The 20,534-nt window shown below is 48.2% G+C and overlaps 3 protein-coding genes and 1 non-coding gene across 4 annotated transcripts; 1 reads left to right on the forward strand and 3 right to left on the reverse strand.

Moving 5' to 3' along the window:
* Positions 1-375: 375 nt before the first annotated feature.
* EV420DRAFT_1599141 (uncharacterized protein) lies at positions 376-1,047 on the reverse strand. Its single transcript, XM_060474998.1, is given in 3 exon segments — positions 376-650; positions 670-694; positions 745-1,047. The coding sequence occupies 3 exon segments, from the start codon at positions 872-874 to the stop codon at positions 584-586; spliced, it is 222 nt and encodes a 73-aa protein (XP_060321554.1). The 5' UTR covers positions 875-1,047; the 3' UTR covers positions 376-583.
* A 6,258-nt stretch (positions 1,048-7,305) lies between these two features.
* On the reverse strand, positions 7,306-8,544 carry EV420DRAFT_1654461 (uncharacterized protein; the record flags this gene model as incomplete). Its single annotated transcript, XM_060478817.1, has 4 exons — positions 7,306-7,533; positions 7,582-7,896; positions 7,950-8,066; positions 8,122-8,544. The coding sequence occupies 4 exons, from the start codon at positions 8,542-8,544 to the stop codon at positions 7,306-7,308; spliced, it is 1,083 nt and encodes a 360-aa protein (XP_060321555.1).
* Positions 8,545-8,598: 54 nt separating this feature from the next.
* Positions 8,599-10,544, forward strand: EV420DRAFT_507035 (uncharacterized protein). Its single transcript, XM_060482413.1, has 6 exons — positions 8,599-8,938; positions 8,992-9,825; positions 9,875-9,990; positions 10,041-10,130; positions 10,187-10,306; positions 10,361-10,544. Exons 1-6 carry the CDS (start codon positions 8,698-8,700, stop codon positions 10,409-10,411), a joined length of 1,452 nt encoding a protein of 483 aa, XP_060321556.1. The 5' UTR covers positions 8,599-8,697; the 3' UTR covers positions 10,412-10,544.
* Positions 10,545-16,494: 5,950 nt separating this feature from the next.
* EV420DRAFT_t338 lies at positions 16,495-16,575 on the reverse strand. Its single transcript has one exon. It is a non-coding gene; the product is annotated as a tRNA-His (tRNA).
* Between the last annotated feature and the right edge of the window lie 3,959 nt (positions 16,576-20,534).

Genomic DNA, 20,534 nt, shown 5'->3' on the forward strand with positions numbered 1-20,534 from the left:
TCGTCATGCGGCAGGCCGGCAACAGTGTCCACAGACTTTATTATTAACCCAGAAACATTCTACTAATCATTTGCTCTAGCGTCCGAATACCTAGCCTTTGATAAGCTCTGTGAAGGTCAGATAGGATGAAAGTCAACCAAGGCTTTCAGTCTAATATAGGATGACAATTAGCCGGTTCCAGGATGTTCGTAGGCTGAGTATCAACCTAGGCTCGGTAGGATGTTTATCATCCTAAAATGGCCACTTTCAGTCTACGCCCACCAGAGCCGCTGAACCGTGTTTTTGGATGATTCTCACGCAATATCAGGCTGAAATCAAGACCAATTTTAGGCTGATTATCCATCCAATATTTGCATGAATATTAACCAATCTACAGGGCAGAGGTAACAGAAAAACCATTTTCATTTAGGCTGTGAACTAACACAATACTATGCTATATGATATGATACCAGACATATATAACCCAGATCTATCGTATGAGCCTGTTACAAAAGAGATACCTCACCGTGTTCTCAGTAACCGTGCACACGAGAACAGTGCAGGTAGACCAGGCTTGTAAGGTCCGAAATACCAGAGATGAATGTTAACACCTGAGATTGCGCATGCCTAGCACCAAGCGCTGTAACTGTGTCAGTACCTCGCAAGGATCGCTAAAAAAATGCGGCGCACCAGGAAGAGATGAGATAATACAGTGCTGTACGAGATCATTAGCAAAGCTTCGTGTTCAGATGATAAAGCACGTACCATACATAGAGGTATTACTTATTTGCACAGTATTTATCGTCGCTAAAGCATCGTCCAGACATGGGAGAGAGCGAGCAGAGAGTAACCGAGTACCAGTCATCGCACATAGAGACACCCAACAGTCCAGCATCAGAAGGAGGTTTCGGAAGGTCGCCAAAGACTGAGGTACCACCCAGGCCCTAAGGATTAATTGGACGAGGCAGCCCCAACGATGAGGGAAAGAGCAGGATGAGAAGAAGTCGGAGTCTGAATTCACGCGATATCAACATTCACGTGATCTCTTCGGAGTTCGAATGAACTTGGAGCAAAATTCCACTCGCCAAGGCCCAATTCAACGCACTATCGCTCAGCACCCATTAAGCGGCAGCGCACGGAACTCGTAATACATGTGTATATCAGTTTCGTTGATGCCTGTAGTTAATACCATACCGTTTTAGGGTTTATCCTTCTCAGCCAATCATTGGATGATAATCATCCTCTGGAAAGACGTAAATTCATCCTATGATCTCCACAGGCTTCAGCCTAAGTCATCAACCAAAGGCAGATGAGAAAATATCCTAGGAGCCCTATGAGATATCATCCAAGATGTAGGTTGAATTGAAATCAACCAAATAGTAGCCATGTCTAGAATGAAGGCTGCTTATCAGCCTAAAACGTACTGATTATCATCCTGATCGGGCTTCACAGTGAAGATTCCAGCACACTTTGAGCACAAGCCCCAACTGGAAAGCGTCAGAAGGCGGCGCAAGGAGCGACCTGACGTGCCAGAGCACCGAACCCGCTTGTTCATCCTATAGATCGGGAAGGTGCGATAGATGAGCGATTAGTTATAGTTAACTGTGGAACTTACGGTGAATGCTACGATGGTCAGTTTCTTCATGTACCATCGCAGCCACGAGCCTTTTGATAACGTCTCTCCGGGAAGCGGAATTGTCGTCGAGAACGAATAGTCTGGTCATAGTTAAAGTCAATCAATTCCGTCGATGGTTCATCTACTAATGTGCTTACCGCTGGCTTTGAGAGACGTCCTGAAGACCGATCGTTTTCAGAACAGAATTCTATTGAAGTAGATGCTAGAAAAGGCTCACCAAAGTGGTTTGATCTTTTCCGCGTGAATACTGAAATACTTCTTTGAGAAATCTCTGGGTATCGCCGTCGAGTTCATGAGTAAATTGTGGAGACAGACAACACCGAAGATGGCCTTTGAGCATCCTTGTCTGCGTGCATTGTTAGTCTCTTCTGGCAGGGAACGGATAGAGGTGAATAAACATACCCGTAAACGGGGTTTACTCTCATGACGCTATCACCCATAGCAACAAAATTCGACGGCAAGTTGACGGCACGCTCATATCTAACATAGCTAGAGCTGGCTGGTAACATTTTCAGCATTTTTCAGTGAGAAACATGAAAGCACACATACGATAGCGAACTTGGCTGCAAGTCATGGTGTCTTTTATCTCGTCGAGCATGTCGAGCATCGTGAAGAACGTCTCAGGAATAGGCTTCTCCGTGATCAGAGACCGAGCGCCGGCTTTGGCTTCTTCGAGAGTCTTTGGAAGCTCGCAGTCACCCATTGCAGTGAAGCAAATTTGCACTAGTGGGCATTAGGGAGGCATTCGTATGAGAGGTAGCATGACGACTTGCTGATGTCTCCATCTACACGCTGAGAATAGACACAACGATTCTCCTTCTTAGGGTCCGGCGCGACGGCATATATTACCCCGCATTCATCATACGGGAATGGGAGACCAGGTATCTTCCTTCCGAGTTCCGGTGGGACGTGAAATTGGAGCGTAGAATAGTGGAGCTTTTGGTCGTAAGCAATCTTCAGCTCGTCGAGGGGTAGTTGATTGGAGCTGTATCTATCAGCAAATCCGTATCCCTCGCGACGGAGCCACTTTAGACCTGCCTGTGCAGGTCCTGTACAATCTGTAGTCTTGTTAGTATGCAGAATTGGAAACATGCATACAGTGATATCGTACCTATAACGAGAATAGCAGGGATGTCCTTTGTGCCTTGAGGTGTACGGATCGTGACCTTGTCGATGTACTCGGGGCTATTAGTGCTTCGTGAGACACCTGTGACTGTCCCGATGACTTGACGAATATTCTCGTAGTCCCCACCGAGGACCAGACGACGCAGGAATGTTTCCGTACCGGCACGACCGGCGTAGATTGTCTTGGGAAGGGTGCCGCCGTATTCCGCGAATGGTAAACGGGTAGCGTCTCCCCACACGTGGAATTGAGTGTAACTGGGACCTAACCTGCGAGCACTGATCGTAAATAAGGAGAAGAGAGATCGAGGTTGAGGCTTACCTTATGCCAGATGCTTCGCTTTGTTCTTCGATCTTGGGGAAGAGCTTAGATAACGCTTTGTATCCCAGGGGTAGGATAACTACATCACTGATGTTAATTTTTAGGGAAACCGTGGTTAACGAGAAAGGAAATACGGTGCAACGAGTTGTACTGCATCACTCGGGAGCGTTTGCTTTCTTGGTTCCATGGGTCCACTCGCGTTGCATCTGGAGAATTCAACCATGCCTCTGGTTCCACGATGATAACGTCGTCGAAGTGGTCATGGCATACTCGAGCTGCGATGAGGCCGCCGATGCTGAAAATGCCAGTCAGGTAATGAATCATATGCTAAGAGCTTAGAGACATGATCACCTTCCCCCACAAATAACAGCCGTTCCTTTGATCTTCTCGCGGGGTAGCCTAAGTCCCAGAGGATCGACGTCTAGCACGCACGTCTGCTTTGACAGTTGCCTGCGTCGGAAAACACGCTCAAGGTAGAGAATGGCACTGCAAGTAACAACCGCAGTTCCGAGAGCCCACAGAAGATTCATGATCAATGAGTTCTATGCAGTATAGAGGAGCAAACTTTTAAGCAGATGAAAACGGGCCGTAACGGCCCCGTTGACTAAGTACTTCTTTGTTTGCAAGAGGGTGTGTTCATCGCCGGGAAGAGTATTGTCCAATATCGGCCCGGTTGACAAAATGAAGATTGGCTAGATAGAAAGCGTTCGACGACGTCATGCCACGCCGCTTGAAGTTTAAAATTTCGACTCCATGATGCTACGGGGGGCGTCACCTCGCGTAGGGCCACCATATATAATGTCATTTGTAGGATGACACGGACCCTCCTCGGGGAGATGCTTAGTGTATTGCTTTGGGGCTTTATATTTACGTTCGACCAGCATCCAGCCAGTTGTGAGGGAATGTTCGCTGAGAAAAGAAGATAGGAGCGATGTTAATAGAGGAATGAAGGCAAAATGAAGCAAGGAATTGACAGGACGAAGACCCTCAAACACATTTTGAGGATCGAACAGCGTATAATTATAATGGTTCAAGCTTAGAACGCTGAGTACTGAACATCGACGCTCCATAAGAGCATGGCCATTGAGTTTGAGTCTAATTAAACAACATTAACAGCTTCATATGTCGTAAAACATAGGGTAATAAATACAGGACTATCAACGCTCTGAAGTTCCCGAACTTGGCCAGTCGCGCAGGCAGCAGGGTTTGCTCATGCAAATAGCATTTTGTTGTGACTGCAACGTACAAAAAACCATGAAGTGCAGGTCTGCATGGGCTGAAGATAAGTAAAATTTGGGTGTGGAGCAAGTTATGAAACGTAGCAACTCAGCAAGGCTGGTGACGGAAAATGCCGAACTATCGATCCCCCCTGAATGAGGGGTTCCCTTCCTTGTTCATTAACCATCATCTCGTTCGATGCACGCCTTTTCATTTTCAGCAATGGTCTCGTTGCCAAGGTGCGAAAGAGGATTCTCTATAAAAACGGTAAACGATGCAGGACAGAGCGTCAACCACCCCGGAGTTGCCCTCTTCCTCGTAGGGGAATCCTACCACTATGGTCCAGGATATTCTTCGTGATTCGACCATTGGCCAAGGTATCAACTACATATCGAACGGCCGTATATTCCCCTACACTGAACAGCGCCTCACCTTTCGTGTTCCTCTGCATTTCCTACCGAAGCGACCCTCGCCCATATTGTCACTCGACTCTGACGCGATAACGTTATGCGGAGATGTGGAAAAGTCGACGCCTAAGGTGGAACTCACGAGGGAGTCGACTTTGGCCATGGATATAGGCGTGGAGAAGCATTCAGATCCTTATATCGTAGGATGGTACGGGGACGACGACAAAGAAAACCCAAGGTTTGACTTATTCTGTGCTCATCGTTCAGTCTGTTGACTGTGTATGATCTGCAGAAACTGGTCTCCAGCAAAACGCGCGTTCGTCGCATTCTGTATCAGTTTCTTGACTTTCAGCGTGTACATTGGCTCCGCCATCTACACGCCGTCTATCCCTGGATTGATGTCCGACTTTGACGTCTCCCAAACAGCAGCTACCCTCGGTCTCACGCTGTACGTTCTTGGTAAGTGGATCACCCTCCTCCAGTTAACATGAACCCATGTCCACATTAGCATACGGCATAGGACCCATGTTTCTCCCCCCTCTGCAAGAACTTCCCCACATAGGTCGAAACCCGGTCTACATGGCCACATTATTAGTCTTCATTATTTTCCAAATACCCATCGTCATGGCTAAAAACATGAGCACTGTCCTCGCGTTTCGCTTTCTCACTGGGTTCGCTAGCAGCTCTGCACTCGCCACTGGAGGCGCATCCATGGCAGATATCTACTCCGTGAATCATATTGGATACGTATTAGGTATCTGGTCGCTCGGGGTGGTTGCTGGTCGCATTGTTGGCCCGGTTATCGGAGGGTTTGCAGCTCAGGCGAACGGATGGCGATGGCCCCAGTATGAACTAATCTGGATAGTCAGCTTTTCCCTGATCTTCCTTCTTCTCTTTCTCCCCGAGACTTACGGACCTACAATTTTGTTGAAAAGGGCACGACGGCTGAGGAAGCTTACGGGAAATGAGCAACTGCGATCCCAGAGCGAGAAGAATTCAGAGGGCGAGTCGTTTGTGACGGTGATGAAGGAAGCCCTGATCCGTCCCTTTATTCTTGCTAAAGAGCCTGTCTTGATGTTTGCGAACCTCTACGTTGGCTTTGTTTGTCGGTTTTAATATCATTCTCCGCTGTCAAATGTATCATTGACAGTTATTCAACAGATGCGATATTTTACTTGTGGTTTGAGGCTTTTCCGCTAGTCTTTACGGATATCTACCACTTTCGTCTTGGTGCCAGCGGCCTGCCCTTTCTTGGCTTCATCGTCTCTGCCAGTCACTGTATGCACATTTCTACCTTGATCCCTACTCTTGCTAACTGGTGTTTCCAGTACACCATATATGTTATCTACCTAAAATATCACATCGCACCTCGATTAGCAAAAGCTCGCGCAGCAGGCGTGGACGTCTTGCCTGAGATTTATCTCGAGATTGGACTCATGGCCAGGTCTTCATCTCGACGAGTGTCCTCATCTTTGGGTTCACTTCAAAGGAGGGCATCCACTGGATCGTCCCCGTTATCGGCGCCGCCCTCTATCTTCCCGGCATCTATCTTATCTTCCAGAGTATCCTGACGTATATCACATCAACGTACCCCATCCATGCTGCGTCGGTTCTCGCTAGTAACGACCTCTTCCGTTCAACGATTGCCAGCGTCTTTCCGCTGTTTGGCCGTGCATTCTTTGTTGGTCTTGGTTTGGGCCCGGGATCAGCCCTCTTGGCTGGTATTTCTTTCTTGCTCATGCCGGTGTTTTGGGTATGTCGTATAACTCTACTCTACCTGTGTCGCTGATGTTCTTCACTTTAGTCGTTATGGAAATGGGGCCACGTCTTACGGAGACGATCAGTTTACGCCTGTGGTTCATGAGAAGGCCTTCGCTATTTAGATCAGTTTTATCTACTGTCTGGCTGCTCCGGTACGGAACAGCGTCTAATCTTGCAAAAGCTCATGTCATTTAGAGATAGAATGTGTTTGTGTGATAGTACTACTTGTATTTTTATATTCCTTTTTAATCTTTATTCTTCGAACTGGTATTTAACATAAAAGGTTCAATGCGGAAGGTTGATATCACTTGGACACGGATCGAAATGTCCAATGCGATAGTGGTACTTATGCTTCTATATTCTTAACCTCTATTCTTCGATATAGTATGTAGCATGAAAGGTTCAATGCGGAAAGTTGATATCGAAATGTCCAGGCTATGCTAGATGTGCTGGTTGCAAATGAAGACCTGACCATGAAGCAGGAGCACCGCGGCAGGTGTTGAAAAATATTTGTCAGCCTGTCACCCGACTGAGTTCCCCTCATTCTTTATGTCCTGAGAGCTTGCAGAAGCTCATGGTTTTCAGCCCCGATACCCAATGGCCATCACTAATTCTAATGTTAGAAGAAAAAGGAACTTTGTGGTACTCCATTCGTGGCAGGAAGGGTCCGAGCCCTTTTACAGAATATATATATCTTTAAACGCACGTAGGAATGCGGTGAGATGGCCGAGCGGTCTAAGGCGCCAGACTAGAGCAGATCTGGTTTTTAGGTGGTCGTCCTCTCTTTGGAATGAGCTCTCTCGTCGCAGCGTCTAGGCCAAATGTAATTCGCTCGTCAATTATGATACAGTTATTGTTCCTTAATCATGTGATGGATACGCTCGGAGAAACGCTGTGACATAAGTGACAACCTTTTCTGTTGCCAACACCTTGAGCGCCTGCTCGAGTGAAACTGCGCTCTCCGCCCTCTTCGCCGCTGCGTCCGACTTTTTCTCTCCACAAATGCACTCAACGAGATCAGCATAATCTCCACTGCGTCGTTGGTCCCTCGGATCCCAAACTCGATCCATGAATACGCCCGCACCAAACTACAACCACTGTCAGCAACAGAAGAAATGCAAAAAGCAATCGCTTACTCGGTCATACATCATCACCAGTGGGTCCCGCGTCTTCATCATATGTTGATGATGCCGCTTGAGCTGCTTGTACTTGTCGTCAACTCTCTTCTTTACTTCTGCCTTGTGCGCCCCCACCGCGTTCTCTAGTTGCTCGTAAAGCCGTGGATTCTCGTCCCGACATGCAGCCTCCAGATATTGCTTTTTCCATTGACGACTCCCTGCCCCTTGGTCATGCTTCTTCCAGATCTTGCTGAACTTTATAATCTCGACCAGCTGCATCACCGTCGCAACCCAGACCTTGCCGTAGCTATCCTTTTCCTGCGACACCAGCAACTTGCACATACATGTATCAGTCGTAGAATGAACATGTACACCCAATAACTCACCCGATGGATGGCAATAAGCTGGTTGCCCACATCCTCGATACCCTCACTGGTCATTCCACGCTCGCAAAACACATCCCAGTCCGCTCGCTCTTTAACAAGAGGCTGTAGCATCGCGGTCTAAACTCGGTAAGCCAGCGTATTTCTCAAAAAAAAAAAAAAAAAAGTCACTCACCCAAGCTACCTCTTCATCCTTCCAGCCTCGTATAATCCGTTGAAACGCCCGATCCTCAATTTCTGCATTGGTACCACTCCCAGGGTGCTCTAAAAGAGTCGTCTTGAACTTGCGCGCACTGAAAGGTGCCTCGTCAAATGCCTCGATGATCTGCGAACAGCGCTTATCCAGTCTCTTCTCATCCTCTGTCTCCTTCCCTTGACGACACTCCTTGCGACTCGGTTCCTCATCTTGTTCCGTTGGAGGACGACCTTGCTCAATTTTCTTTGCCAGAGCATCAATACTTTCATCAAGGTAGTTGCACAGGTCTCGTCGCTTTGCAATCGTCCGAGGCGTGGATTCAGGATCGAGTGCAGTGAGGGCACCAATTTCGTCATTCAGTTCCTCGATTTTGTTACGGATGCGCTGGTGGGGAGAGTCCATAATGCGAGTGTGACGAGAGTGTCACAGTCACTTACCCGTACTTGCCGCCAACTCTCATTGCGTCATGCCCGACGCGTTCAGCCCACGTATAAAAGCCCGACACGCGCTTTATGCCGCCTCCCTTTCTTCCCTACCACCACCATCACCCCTCCAATGCCTCTCCAGTCCAGACCCATCATCTCCCGTGACGATATTCTGAAGCAGCGCTCAACTGTCCCTGTCATCGCAGAAAAGCTCGCAGAGTCCCTAGACAAGGTCTTTGTAAAGATCCTCGCTGGAGCGACAGTAGACTTTATCAACCGCCTCAAGCGCTGGTGGGCTCACTTTGCCGAATCTCGTCCTGAAGGACAAGTGCCACGAGAGATTACTCGAGATGCCCAACTACCAGCCCTTCGTGCGTCTTTCAGCTCCTTGTATGCACGCATATATGCTGACATTTTCTCATAGCCATCTTCCTGGCGTTCGTGCAGCATCAGGCCCTTTGCACTAGGGGTCGTATCAGCGAGTATGCAGTCAAAGGCACTATCAAGACGCAGATGCATTCCCTTTTCTCGCTTTGGAGACGCGAAGCACTGCAGCCCCTTCCTAGACATTACACGCAACAGGTCCTCGCATACATAGACTCGCAAGAACTTCACGACATTGCACCGCTCTCGACAGAATCAAAACCGAAGCATACCCTGACAGCGGTAGACTTTGAAATTCTCGTCCGTGGCTTCTTTCAAGACCCTGGGTTCAGGACGACTCGTATGAGCCTCCAGATGGCTTACCTCATAAGCCTACAGTTCCTCATGACTGAACGTCCTGGCGCTCTTGTCGAAGGAAGCAAATACCGAAACACGGACCGCGCTATCCTTTGGAACGAGCACGAATGGCATGTTGTGCCCAATCCCGAGAATCCTCGCCATCCTCATGTCTATATCCGCGTCCAAATCCACCGGCTTAAAGGTCTGGGCAGCAACCAATCTGCATTCAAGGAATTCATTCTGTATCCCGAGCCGAACAGCAATCGAGCGTACTGTCCCTTCTCGATGGCTACTGCCATGGCACTTGAGGACGGTATCTTTGCACATGTCACCACTGCCGAAGAAATTTTCCACCCCGCTATACCTCCAACAGATCACCATATCCTCACTCACCGCCCTTCAGCTTCTACCCAGTGCGCCGTCCGTGGTGAAATTCTTGATGACAACAATTGGAAAACGTCTTTGACTCGCGCATTAACCTATGATGCTTATAATGGCCATCTCCGTCGGGTTAGTTTATATTTGGGTTTCATCCGCAAGTACCTTTATCTCTTATTTCACTCGTTTTTCTTATTCTTTATCAGTTGTGGTAACCGGCTATTGTGCTCGACGTGGCGCTTCAAACAGACTCTCCGGGCAACTAAGCGAGCAAGACCTCCGGACGCTAATGGGCCACACAAAAAGATCTGACATGTTTGACGTTGGTCTCTCTTTCTCTTGGTCACCATCGTCGACTCAACCTGCCTATAGACCTCGTACAAGTCCAAATTCATTGATAAAGATCTCGGTGCTATTCTTCACAACCGAACAGCCGATGAAAACATGCTGAAGATTGGTAGTGTATGTTCCCAAATCTCTCTCTCTCTGTGCGCGCGCGAAGATTGATTGTCTCCTAGACTGCATTAGACATGTCCGCTCGTAGGGATACCAACGCGCCTCGACAGCTCTCCGTCGAAGCCTGCGCCGAGCTATTCGCAGAAGAGGAGTTAGTGACGATGAGAAATACACGTGCACAGGTAGACTTTTTACCTTTTTTTTTCTCATTTCAAAATTTACTAAAGACGTGCAAGCTCGCAGAAGAACTGGCAACAATCTCAAAGACCGATCAAGTCACGTGGTGATTATATAATCTGGTCTTTCGAGGCGTGGGTTCGAATCCCACTCTCATCAAGCTTTTGCCTTTCGAACATCTTTTTCGTTATATTACAGTGTAATAGGGTAGTGCACGAAACCTCCAAGGGGGTAAATAACCGTTTGTTACCGACCTCTCCCCAGGGGGGTGGTTTTGCTACGGTAAGTTACCGTTACTTACCTCATCACGTGCACTATCACATGCCTGACGCGCCGCACTGCCCAAATTTTTCCAAAACCTTTGTTTTCGTGTTTTTATACATTTTCTTGATGTAAGGAAAGGTGGTTCATTCGTAAAGACCACTCATCTGTGAATAGACAACCTAAATTGAAATATACATGTAATAGTACCAGATTATTCTGCTCAACTACCTGTCACACTTGACAGGTAAGTTACCTCGACAAAAGCCCCTCCGGCGAGGGGGGTGTAAGTTACCAGTAAGTTACCGGTAACTTACTGGTAATAAACCCAAGTGTATCGAAACTTAGGTTTCGTGCGCTACCCTACAGTGTAATATGTATGTACACTGGCGAATGTACAGCCAGCTTCCTTTGAATATCACCCCGCGAACAGTGACAGGCTTACAAGATTTTAGCAGCCTTCTTCTGGTTCTTCAAGTTCCACCACACTTTATATTCAATGTTTTGTATGCTTAATGATGTTGGGAAATCTCGAAGCTGGACTTGTTACACAATATCTATGATTGAAATGCGACAGCACGGGAGCCCCTTGTATCCCCCTTTTTGTGCTGTCTATTCCTTTGGAGCACGTAAAAATAGCTGATGAGCTGTGGTATGGCACTAAATTTTCCTAACCGCTCGGCCATCTCGCTGCATCCTAGCCACATTCTGTGAAGACCCTCAGATGTCCTTTTTCTAATTCCTAAAGTCCAACTCTCCCCTCCCTTCTTCATCGTTGTTCTTGTTGAAAATGCAATGTACCTTACTGTGCCGTCGATGCCTCCATTGCACCTCACGGTTATTGGAGCCTGTGTCGCTATCGCTTGAACATTACTTAGATGCGACACCCAGGATGACATCGGCATCTTCGCCTTAGTACTTTGGCCCAGCCATATTGATATTCAAGGTCTGTGCGTGTCATCATCTAAGCTTTGACGACTCACGAGAAAACTTGACCTAAACTTTTGAACGTTTGTCTCCCGGGTTCGCAGACTTGAGCCGACCGGTTTGAATACCGGTAATAAGTATCAGCCTGAGTGTCCGAGACCGACTTGATAAAACCAGTGTATCGCTTCAAGTTGACTTTTCATTAGTGGTACTTGTTCGACCTTTGAGTAATCGGCTGAGAGGAAACACCTGCCCTGAGATGCGTTGTAATAGTTCTGTTTCAAGTCTTCCGACTCGCTTGGCAACAACTGACTTGATTCCGCTGCAACACAACCATCCGTTCAATGAAGTATAGTTGCATTAGTATAGATCATTACATTTTAGTGCTCGTAATATAGAAGCCATCTCGGCCCCATGTCTAGAGATACAAAGTAGTCTAACTAGTGATATAACTCCATCGTGCGACGACGCTCTATTTGGTATGTTCTAAATCGTGATATGCTCATGTCATTAGGCACGCTTTTGCTCTTGTCCGAGCAAGAAAAACAGCAGCGAAAGCTGACGAAAGTATCTGAAGTCGCGTGTCGGGTCTCTTTTATGGGCTAGCCGCATACACGGACCGTCTCCTCAAGACATGTCCCCATTTCCACAATGACTAGAACAAAGAGATTAGCTTGAAAAACGACAGAAACTTGGATAAGACATACCCAAAACACCGGCATCATGAGGAAAGAGACACCAGCGAGTAGGGCAGAGGCTGGACCCAGACCGAGGTTGACGAAGAATGCCCGTCCAAAAAGTGGAAAGACGCTAGCGATGGCGGAACGGAAGAGGTCGTTGCCAGCGAGAACCGATGCGGCGTAGGTAGGGTACGCTGACGTTATATACGTCAGGATACTCTGGAAGGTGAGGTAGATGCCGGGAAGGTAGAGGGCGGCGCCGATTATAGGAGCGATCCAGTGAATGCTCTCCTTCGAGGTGAACCCGAAAATGAGAACACTAGTCGGGATGAAGATGCTCGCAATCAATCCAATCTCCAGGCGGATCTCCGGTGCAATGTCGACGCCTGCAGCTTCAGCTTTGGCAAATCTAGGTGCGATGTGGTATTTCTGATAGAAAACGTATGCGGTGTACTAGACGGAAAAAGGTGTCAGCATCAGAAGTTGGTGAAAATAAAAATACTTACAGTGATGGCGCCGGATACAACGAATCCAAGGAATGGCAGGCCGCTGACGCCCAGATTGAAATGGTAGATATCGACGAATACAAGCGGGAAAGCTTCGAACCACAGGTAAAAGATAGCGTCTGATAGAAAAAATGTCGTCAATTAGGTATTCTACCCGGACAGCGTGGGAGTTACTCACAGACAAATCCAAGATAGACGTTTGCGAACATCAAAACTGGCTCCTTGGCAAGGATGAAGGGTCGGATCAACGCATCCTGCATCACTTCACCTAGGGATTCGCCCCCTTTATCCTTCTCGCTTTGGGATCTCAACTCCTGGTTCCCTGTGAGCTTCCTGAGCCGCTGCGCGCGCTTCAACAGGATCGTTGGCTCGTAGGTCTCGGGCAGAAGCAGAAGAAGGAAGATAAGCGCGAAACCGGCGATCCAGATGAGTTCGTACTGAGGCCACCTCCATCCGTTGGCCTGTGCTGCGAATCCTCCAATGACTGGACCAGTAATGGGACCAGCGACAGATCCGAGTGCCCAGATACCCAGCACGTATGGGAATTGATGCTTAGGGTAGATGTCCGCCATGGATGCACCTCCCGTAGCGAGCGCAGGGCTGCCGACAAACCCGGTGAGGAATCGGAACGCTAGAACCGTACTCATGTTTCTGGCGACGGCGACGGGTATCTGGAAGATGACGAATAGGAACAGTGTAGCCATGTACACCGGGTTACGACCTATCCCCGGAAGTTCTTGAAGGGGCGCTAAGAACATGGGGCCGATACCGTATGCTGATTAAGAATATTAAAACCGAGCGGACTGGAATTGGACGCAAAATAACTTACCAAGAATGTACAGCGTGAGACCAAGAGTGGCCATGGTTTGAGAGACATTGAAGTCAGCCATCAGACCAGGAATCGACGGCGTATAGATGGCTGAGCCGATATACACGCTGAAGGTCAAGAAGCTGATGCTAAATACGACAAAAGCGCGTTTCGCGGGAGACCAATTTCTGGAAATAAAAATCAGAAAATGAATTCGATCGTATCAGAAATGAAGCAAACCTTGGATTCTCCTGGTCATCGTCCCCATACCATCCTACTGTGTACGGGTCGGAGCTGAGAGCAATATCGATCTGTTTTTGCTTCTCCGTGTCGATACCCACAGCCAGAGTAGACTCCCTCGTGAGCTGTACTCCCGGTGTCGATGCACCTCTAGACTTTTCTAGATCACCGCATAGTGTTGTCGCGTCAGAATCTGGGGACACGATTGTCGACGGTCTTTGAGATGGAAGGAGGAAATGTGAAGGAACCTCAAAGTCGGGTCGTTGGTCAGCGTAGGGAAAGATACGGCCACTTGAAATGTAGTTGATGACTTGGCCAATGGTCGAGTCGCGGAGGATATCCTGGACCATAGCGATACAAGTCTAGAGGGGAAGGAAAGGAGAACCGGGGGTGATTGATGCCTTCCTCTCATTTTCAGTCGCTTTTATAGATGCCAGACAATCTTCGGGCCCTGGAAATGATTCAACCGTTGAAGGTGGATTCTTCATCAAACTCGCGAATGGTTGGTGAGCAAAAATCGGTGATCCCACTGTCGGCAAGTTGGCATTCGTCATCATGCTCGGCGTCTTCCGTGTGGATCGAAAATAGACCTCCTATCTACTCGCTGTCGCCAAGAGAACAGCACAATAAGCCAGGCAGAAATATCATTATGTGAGTTATTATCTGATGAGGAGGGAGATGATAACGCCAGCTGCAGAAAGTTCGAGAATGACAAACTAGCGCGGTCAGCAACTGAACGCTGAGCGAAGTCCTTATGTGATTGCGCTGAACGCTACAACTAGAAGAGCTTGGCAGTGGGATGCCGTGTCGGGCGGTATCAAGCAGAGCAAGATGGAGGTAGTAAGAGAAGGATGTGGATGGCCCCTGGGAATTTCGCCGACTATAGCACGTGTTCTCGAGGACGCGTCGTGATCGGAAACAGGTGGGTCAGATCTGACGTTCAAATATTATGCTTTACACTGCGATAACAAGGTTGGGTGTCTTTCTCTTTCTGGTTTTCAATCTGAACTATAATTTAGGTGGTAATTTGAAGGTCGCTGACCCAGGCTGAAAACTGGAACCTTTGGGGAAACACGTGGCAAAAACATCCACTCGTATCACTGCGATGGCAAAACGGCTATGGGCGCCGGGCGGAGACCAGTCAGCGGCGAGGGCGCGGGGCGCACCGCTTATATGATAGAACATGTGGGCGGAATCCACCGTCACAGTACAGCCACAGGTCGTCCACGAACCCCCATGACAAAGCCGTGAACTATCCAAAGGCGGCTATTTCCTAGTGTACCTATTATCGATCCGGTCCTTAACCAAATCTTGGTCGACGCAAAACCCTTCCTTGAATCGATCAGGTTACAAGTTACCGCCCAGGTTCGATCCCGATTGGGAACCAACAAATGTAATTGAAGAACGACAAGCTGTACCCTCGATTGCCGGTACGCCTCCATGCCATCTATACATTATCTCGTTCACCCCCCCCCCCCCCTTCAGCGACATTTTCTTGTATCTGCCGTGCGCCTGAGTGATGACAAACCTGTCATTCGGAAAGAGAGTCGAAATAGGATCACCAGAATTCGAAATATCAGTCTTATTCTCGTCACCACCTCTCTCGCTTGACCCACGAAACCATTGCATTCCTGTTGTTGAAGTCTTGGAATATGGAAACCATGTAATCCTTGTGCTCCCAATATTACGACACTTTGAGGATCCTCCATTTGATATGGTGGGAGAAGTAGTTGAATGTTTCAGACAAATATTTGAGGTGCATAGCAGTTTATTTTCCTGCTCTTTTTTCATATTAATCGATGGGATACTAGGGAATTCAGTTTATGCACCAGCCTTCGTCGCTCACAAATAAGTCCATCATTCAGAGTGTATTTTATTATCTGACTCTTGGCCCATTGGAGTGATTGCACACTCATGATCATGATGGACTCCACAAAGATGTATCCGAAAGGTCTCATCCTCGAACGGCCTTATTTGATTGCAGTGGTCTCGTTTCCCCAAGTTGCGCATATTACCTCATTGATTTTGGACATGCTCGTCGATACGATCCAGCGGACGGTATCCCCAACGAGCCGATCATCCGGGGAGCAGACAAAACGGCACCTGAACATGTCAAACCTGATGCGTCGTTTGCGTGTAATCCATTTCCTACCGACATACTCGAAGCCGTGACATAGACACACAACTTGGTTTGGGTAGCATAGTTCGTTCGGTGCAACACTCCTTGGTACAAATTAGTCAACAATCTATCGCTTTACTCTAGAATCCAACTATATCATATGGATACTTTTATCGCTACGTACAAAAAGAATGCGACATCTGAAAGAACGAAGGAGATAAGAGGATTTATAGTGGACGCTTGAAGGTAGTTATTCACGTTTGGCCGGAAAAGGGTTACCCGAGAGGCTGGGAGTCCGGAAGGTACTATATACATAGTGGGACAGTCCTGATAAAATACACTTCGTTACAGTGTTATGAGCTATATCCATTCCGTTCACTGGCATTATCCACATCTTCAAAGCTTCATATATAACGACAGTGAGCCACCGACAAAATTCATTCAGCTCAATTCTCGACGCCAATGCCTATTAGCCAAGTTCAAGACCCGTTCGTCCAGACCCTAAGTGCTCAGTGACGACTAAGTTTTGACCAGTGACCAATGTCCACTACACAACCCTAAAACCCCACCTCAGACCTGGGGCCTGGGCCCAGGGCCCCACGCCGCACGGTGACAACGTCAACAAAAAGTCCACGAAAGATCTAGACATAAATGTCGGTAGCAGGAATCGAACCTGCGGCTCTTCGGATTTACATACCACAACGAAGTGATTTAACCCCTAATCGATACCGACCTAACAATCAGTTGTCATCGAGTCTAGGTATCTATCCGTGTAATCAGCCAGCTGAAGAATTGTATTTCTACCAAATCCAAAGTTATTCAATGCAATATACACACAACCACTCTCTTCAAACGCATCTTCCACAAGAAAGCAAGACTAATGATACAGATCGCAGATGTAACGAGTAACAACGAGAAGATGAATCCATGAAGATCGATAAATAATGCAAATATGGACCCAAAGTAACGAATGGTATACAATAATACACTGAGGACGAAAGCTTGAATGAAAAACCGGCGTCTAACATCATACAAGTGTCCGCCCCTCAACACGGTAAAAGAAAAAAGGAAGTACCTGGAAAAAGATGTTCCAATGATGTTTGATATTTCGTGGGCATGGGAAAAAAAAACTCTAAGCAAACGATAGCGAAAACAGAGCGATAGACGTATATGTACACGTGTGATTTATTTACACGGCGTGCAAAGCGTGGGAGGATCCAAAAGGTGGAACGAGTGGCCGAGAGATCTATATTTTTTTTTTCGGGTCCTAGCGCGTCTGATATGGATGGCGGCCTTTTTGTGCGCGTGAAATGGAGGTGGGCGGGATAGGTGGTCGGTGATGAGGATGGTAAAGGGGAGAGGATAGGGAGGTATGAAAGAGTGTGGAGAGATCATGGTATAGGTACAGAATGAGGGGAATGAACCACGGACAAGATAAAGCGGAAACGAAAGGAACGGAGGCACGGGCGACTGGAAACTCTACATGGAGGGAAGGATAACGCATGAGTCCGATAGGTGAATGTCCAAAAAAACAAGCCAAAAGGAAGAGAAAGAATGAAGAGGACAGCAAAGGAATAAATTCGGAGAATATTCCTTTCGTGAAGACGCCGCCACAGGCAGGATACGCATTACGCTATATCCCGTCTCGACCCAAGTTCCCAATATTTTGCATCCCTCCCCCGCCGACCAGTCCACTCCCGCTCCTCGGCCGGCCAATTAAGTCCTGGGGCACCCCCCAAGAATTTGGTCCAGGCCCCTGATAATACCCTCCTCCACCTTGAGAGTAGCTGTGCTGATGACCCAGGGGAGCCGAGTCACTCCGTGCCCTCGTCGAGAACTTTTTCGAATTACGAACATTCACTACCTCTTCAGGGATGGTGTGTGGCGGAGCGGACAGAATACCTCCGGGTGAATGGGTGCCGGCACTACCCATACCACCGCTTGAAATACCCCCGCCCATCCCCACGCCCAATAAACTTGAAGACGTATCAATCCGTGGACGTTTGCGGTCACCACCACCAGGGTGAGCGGAATACTGCAACATTGGGGGTGGAGCAGGGGACGTGATATATATTCCGGGGTTAGGCGAGGGGAGAGAAGAGTGTGGATGAGGCGAAATGGAGGACATATGGTTATGGTGATTGTGGTTGGAGAAATGTTGGGGCGGGTTTGGCGAGGACGGCGACGGCGAGTCGGATAACTCCGCTGGAAATTGAGGGACTGTGAATTTGGGTCAGTAAGCGGGATAAGGGCATTGCGAATAACAAGGGGAAATGTTTTTAAAAGATAGGAACACCAATAACAGTCGCCAAAAAGAGGTAGAATGATGAAGGGACAGAGGAATACGTAACGAGCAGCAAAAACGTGCATCAAGATGCGGAAGACAAAGTCGAGCTTCGTAGATGCGCGACAAGAAAATTGAGTTATGCGAGCAGAGGGGGCGGGTCATAGGCAGAAGCAAAGAGACGTGTGAACCGGGTGAACTAAGGCAGAAGAGGCAAGGTACAGAAGGCGCAAATTTGAATGCAAAGAAAGGCGGCAAAAGTAGACGCTCGCGGAAAAGACGCCGGAACCATGAGGAAAGCAGCAGCAAACCAGGTATTGTATGAACGGCACGTGCCATAGGAATACAAAAAACCTGTCCAGCAGAGATGCGGAACGGAACACGTAAACTGAAAGAGAAGGCCAGACAAGGTCCCAATAACTGGGAATGAAGAAAGCAAGGATAGCAAGAACGGATGCAATAAAGAAGAATAACAATTGAAATAGGGCTGAGAAGGGTAAAGGTAGCAAAAACATCCGCATATATGCGCAACGCAGGAGAACACATGGAGAAGCAGAAGGGAAAGATAACACAAGTATGCGAGGAGGCGCAGAAAACATACGATAAACATATGGAGGTAACTGGCAACAGAGGAGAGGTCAAAGGTTTCGGGACGACGTTGCATTGGCGTAGGGGATAAAGCGCGCGGAAAACGAGGCGAAAAGTGGGGGGCGAGAAAGGACGGAGCAAGGCAGGACGCGAGAATACACAACGGGGACGTGTAAAATGGAACTGGCGGATACGTTGAAGAAGAAGTAGAAGAGAGAGAAAGCAAAAACGAAAGAAAGCCAAAATGAAGGAGATGTACTCACGACTACCAGGGAATCCTTTGCCAACGAAATCCCATAATCTTGCGACGACGTTGGTGAGTCGCTCGACTTTGCGACGCTCGTGAACAAGGGCGTCCCACATACGACGATTATCGTCGCGCATGCCTGCAAGTTGAGCAGCGACCTGAAGAAAAGGAGTGATGAGATGATAATCCGAGGAGGAGAATAAATGCCATGGAAAATCCCGGCACGAAGGCGAAAAGAACGCGGCAATGGAAGGATACCCACCTCCCCTGGTAGCTCGACTCTATGCTTCGCGCCTAAATCAGGCTCTAGTGCTTTGCGCTTGATTTCATCGAGCAAGTCGGGACGTCCCCGTAGAAACTTGTGGTGCGAGAATTCCCAAGTCTGAGAGTCGGTAGAGGTACGTTGTGCACGAGGCGTACGGTTGATTTTGTGGAAGCCATACATGTTGAGCTGTCGTACGAACGACGAGAACTACGTTTATGGTGTCAAGTGCTGTTGCTACCATCAGATATTTCAGTGGCACGCACGTTATTATGTTTGAAGTGGCTGCCTAGGATGCTCCGGCTGAACTCTCCCACATTTGACACGACAAACGACGTCCCGAGTTCAGTCCACGCAATAAAATGCGCGGATTTAGGGTCTGAAATCATCCTAATGGACTTAGCATTGAGAATAGCATTTGGGGGGAGGAAAAGGAGCACGTACTGGTACAACTTGGTCACAAAGTTGTTGGTCGGCATTGGCTTGCCCAGAACGCCAATGGTCGCTGATCCAGGTGGTCCTTCTGTTGGTGACGGTTCCATGTCCTGATCCTGGTCGTCGTCTGTTGGAGGCGGTGTGGTGCTGCTAGTAAAAGAGCGTTTTCTTTCAGTTCGCTGATGAGACGGTGCTGGAGAGGCTGGCGATGAGCCGACAGAAAGCGACGAGAGATTAAGCGACAGGGTTTCCCTGCCGTTTTGCTGTTGCTGTGTCGAAGTAGGGGTATTGCTGTTAGAGCTGGACGTCGGAAACGGGGGGTAAGCCTGGTTAGGCTGGTCAATAGACGAGGCGGGCGGGGAAGGGAAAAATGGGTAATCCATCGACGGCGGTGGATGGAGAGAAGGAGGGTTGTTTGCGAGTGTGTGATGGGATAATACGAGCCGGGGGTCCGGTGCTTTTTGCCGGCGGGATTTATTTTCTTATCCTCCTGCATCATTGCTTGATGTCGCCCATGCGGTCCGTCTTCGAGCACGCAATACGTTATTTGGGTTTCTTCTCCGTCCTCTTAACAAGGAATTCAAGGATTATTATTATTTTCTTATCTGGTCACCGTTCGCTGTTTGGCTCAGGGGATCTAGCATGACAGGCACTGCTACACGTGCCTTGCTTCCATCGGCTTTTGCCTCCGGTCCCTCGTGGCTTCTGTCAGGGCGCTTACCTACCCGCGCGTGGCCTGCGCCGTTACGACCGTATACGTATATACACGTCGACAAAATTTGCTGGGAGCCACCCTTTCTATCAATTTTCGGTGTAGTCTGTATAGCCAAATCAAAGCAAGCTCTGGCCGCGTCTAAACCGCCTTTGAACTTTCCT

The sequence above is a fragment of the Desarmillaria tabescens genome (genome assembly GCF_030435595.1).
Source record: "Desarmillaria tabescens strain CCBAS 213 chromosome Unknown EV420scaffold_213, whole genome shotgun sequence".
Classification (NCBI taxonomy): Eukaryota; Fungi; Basidiomycota; class Agaricomycetes; order Agaricales; family Physalacriaceae; genus Desarmillaria; species Desarmillaria tabescens.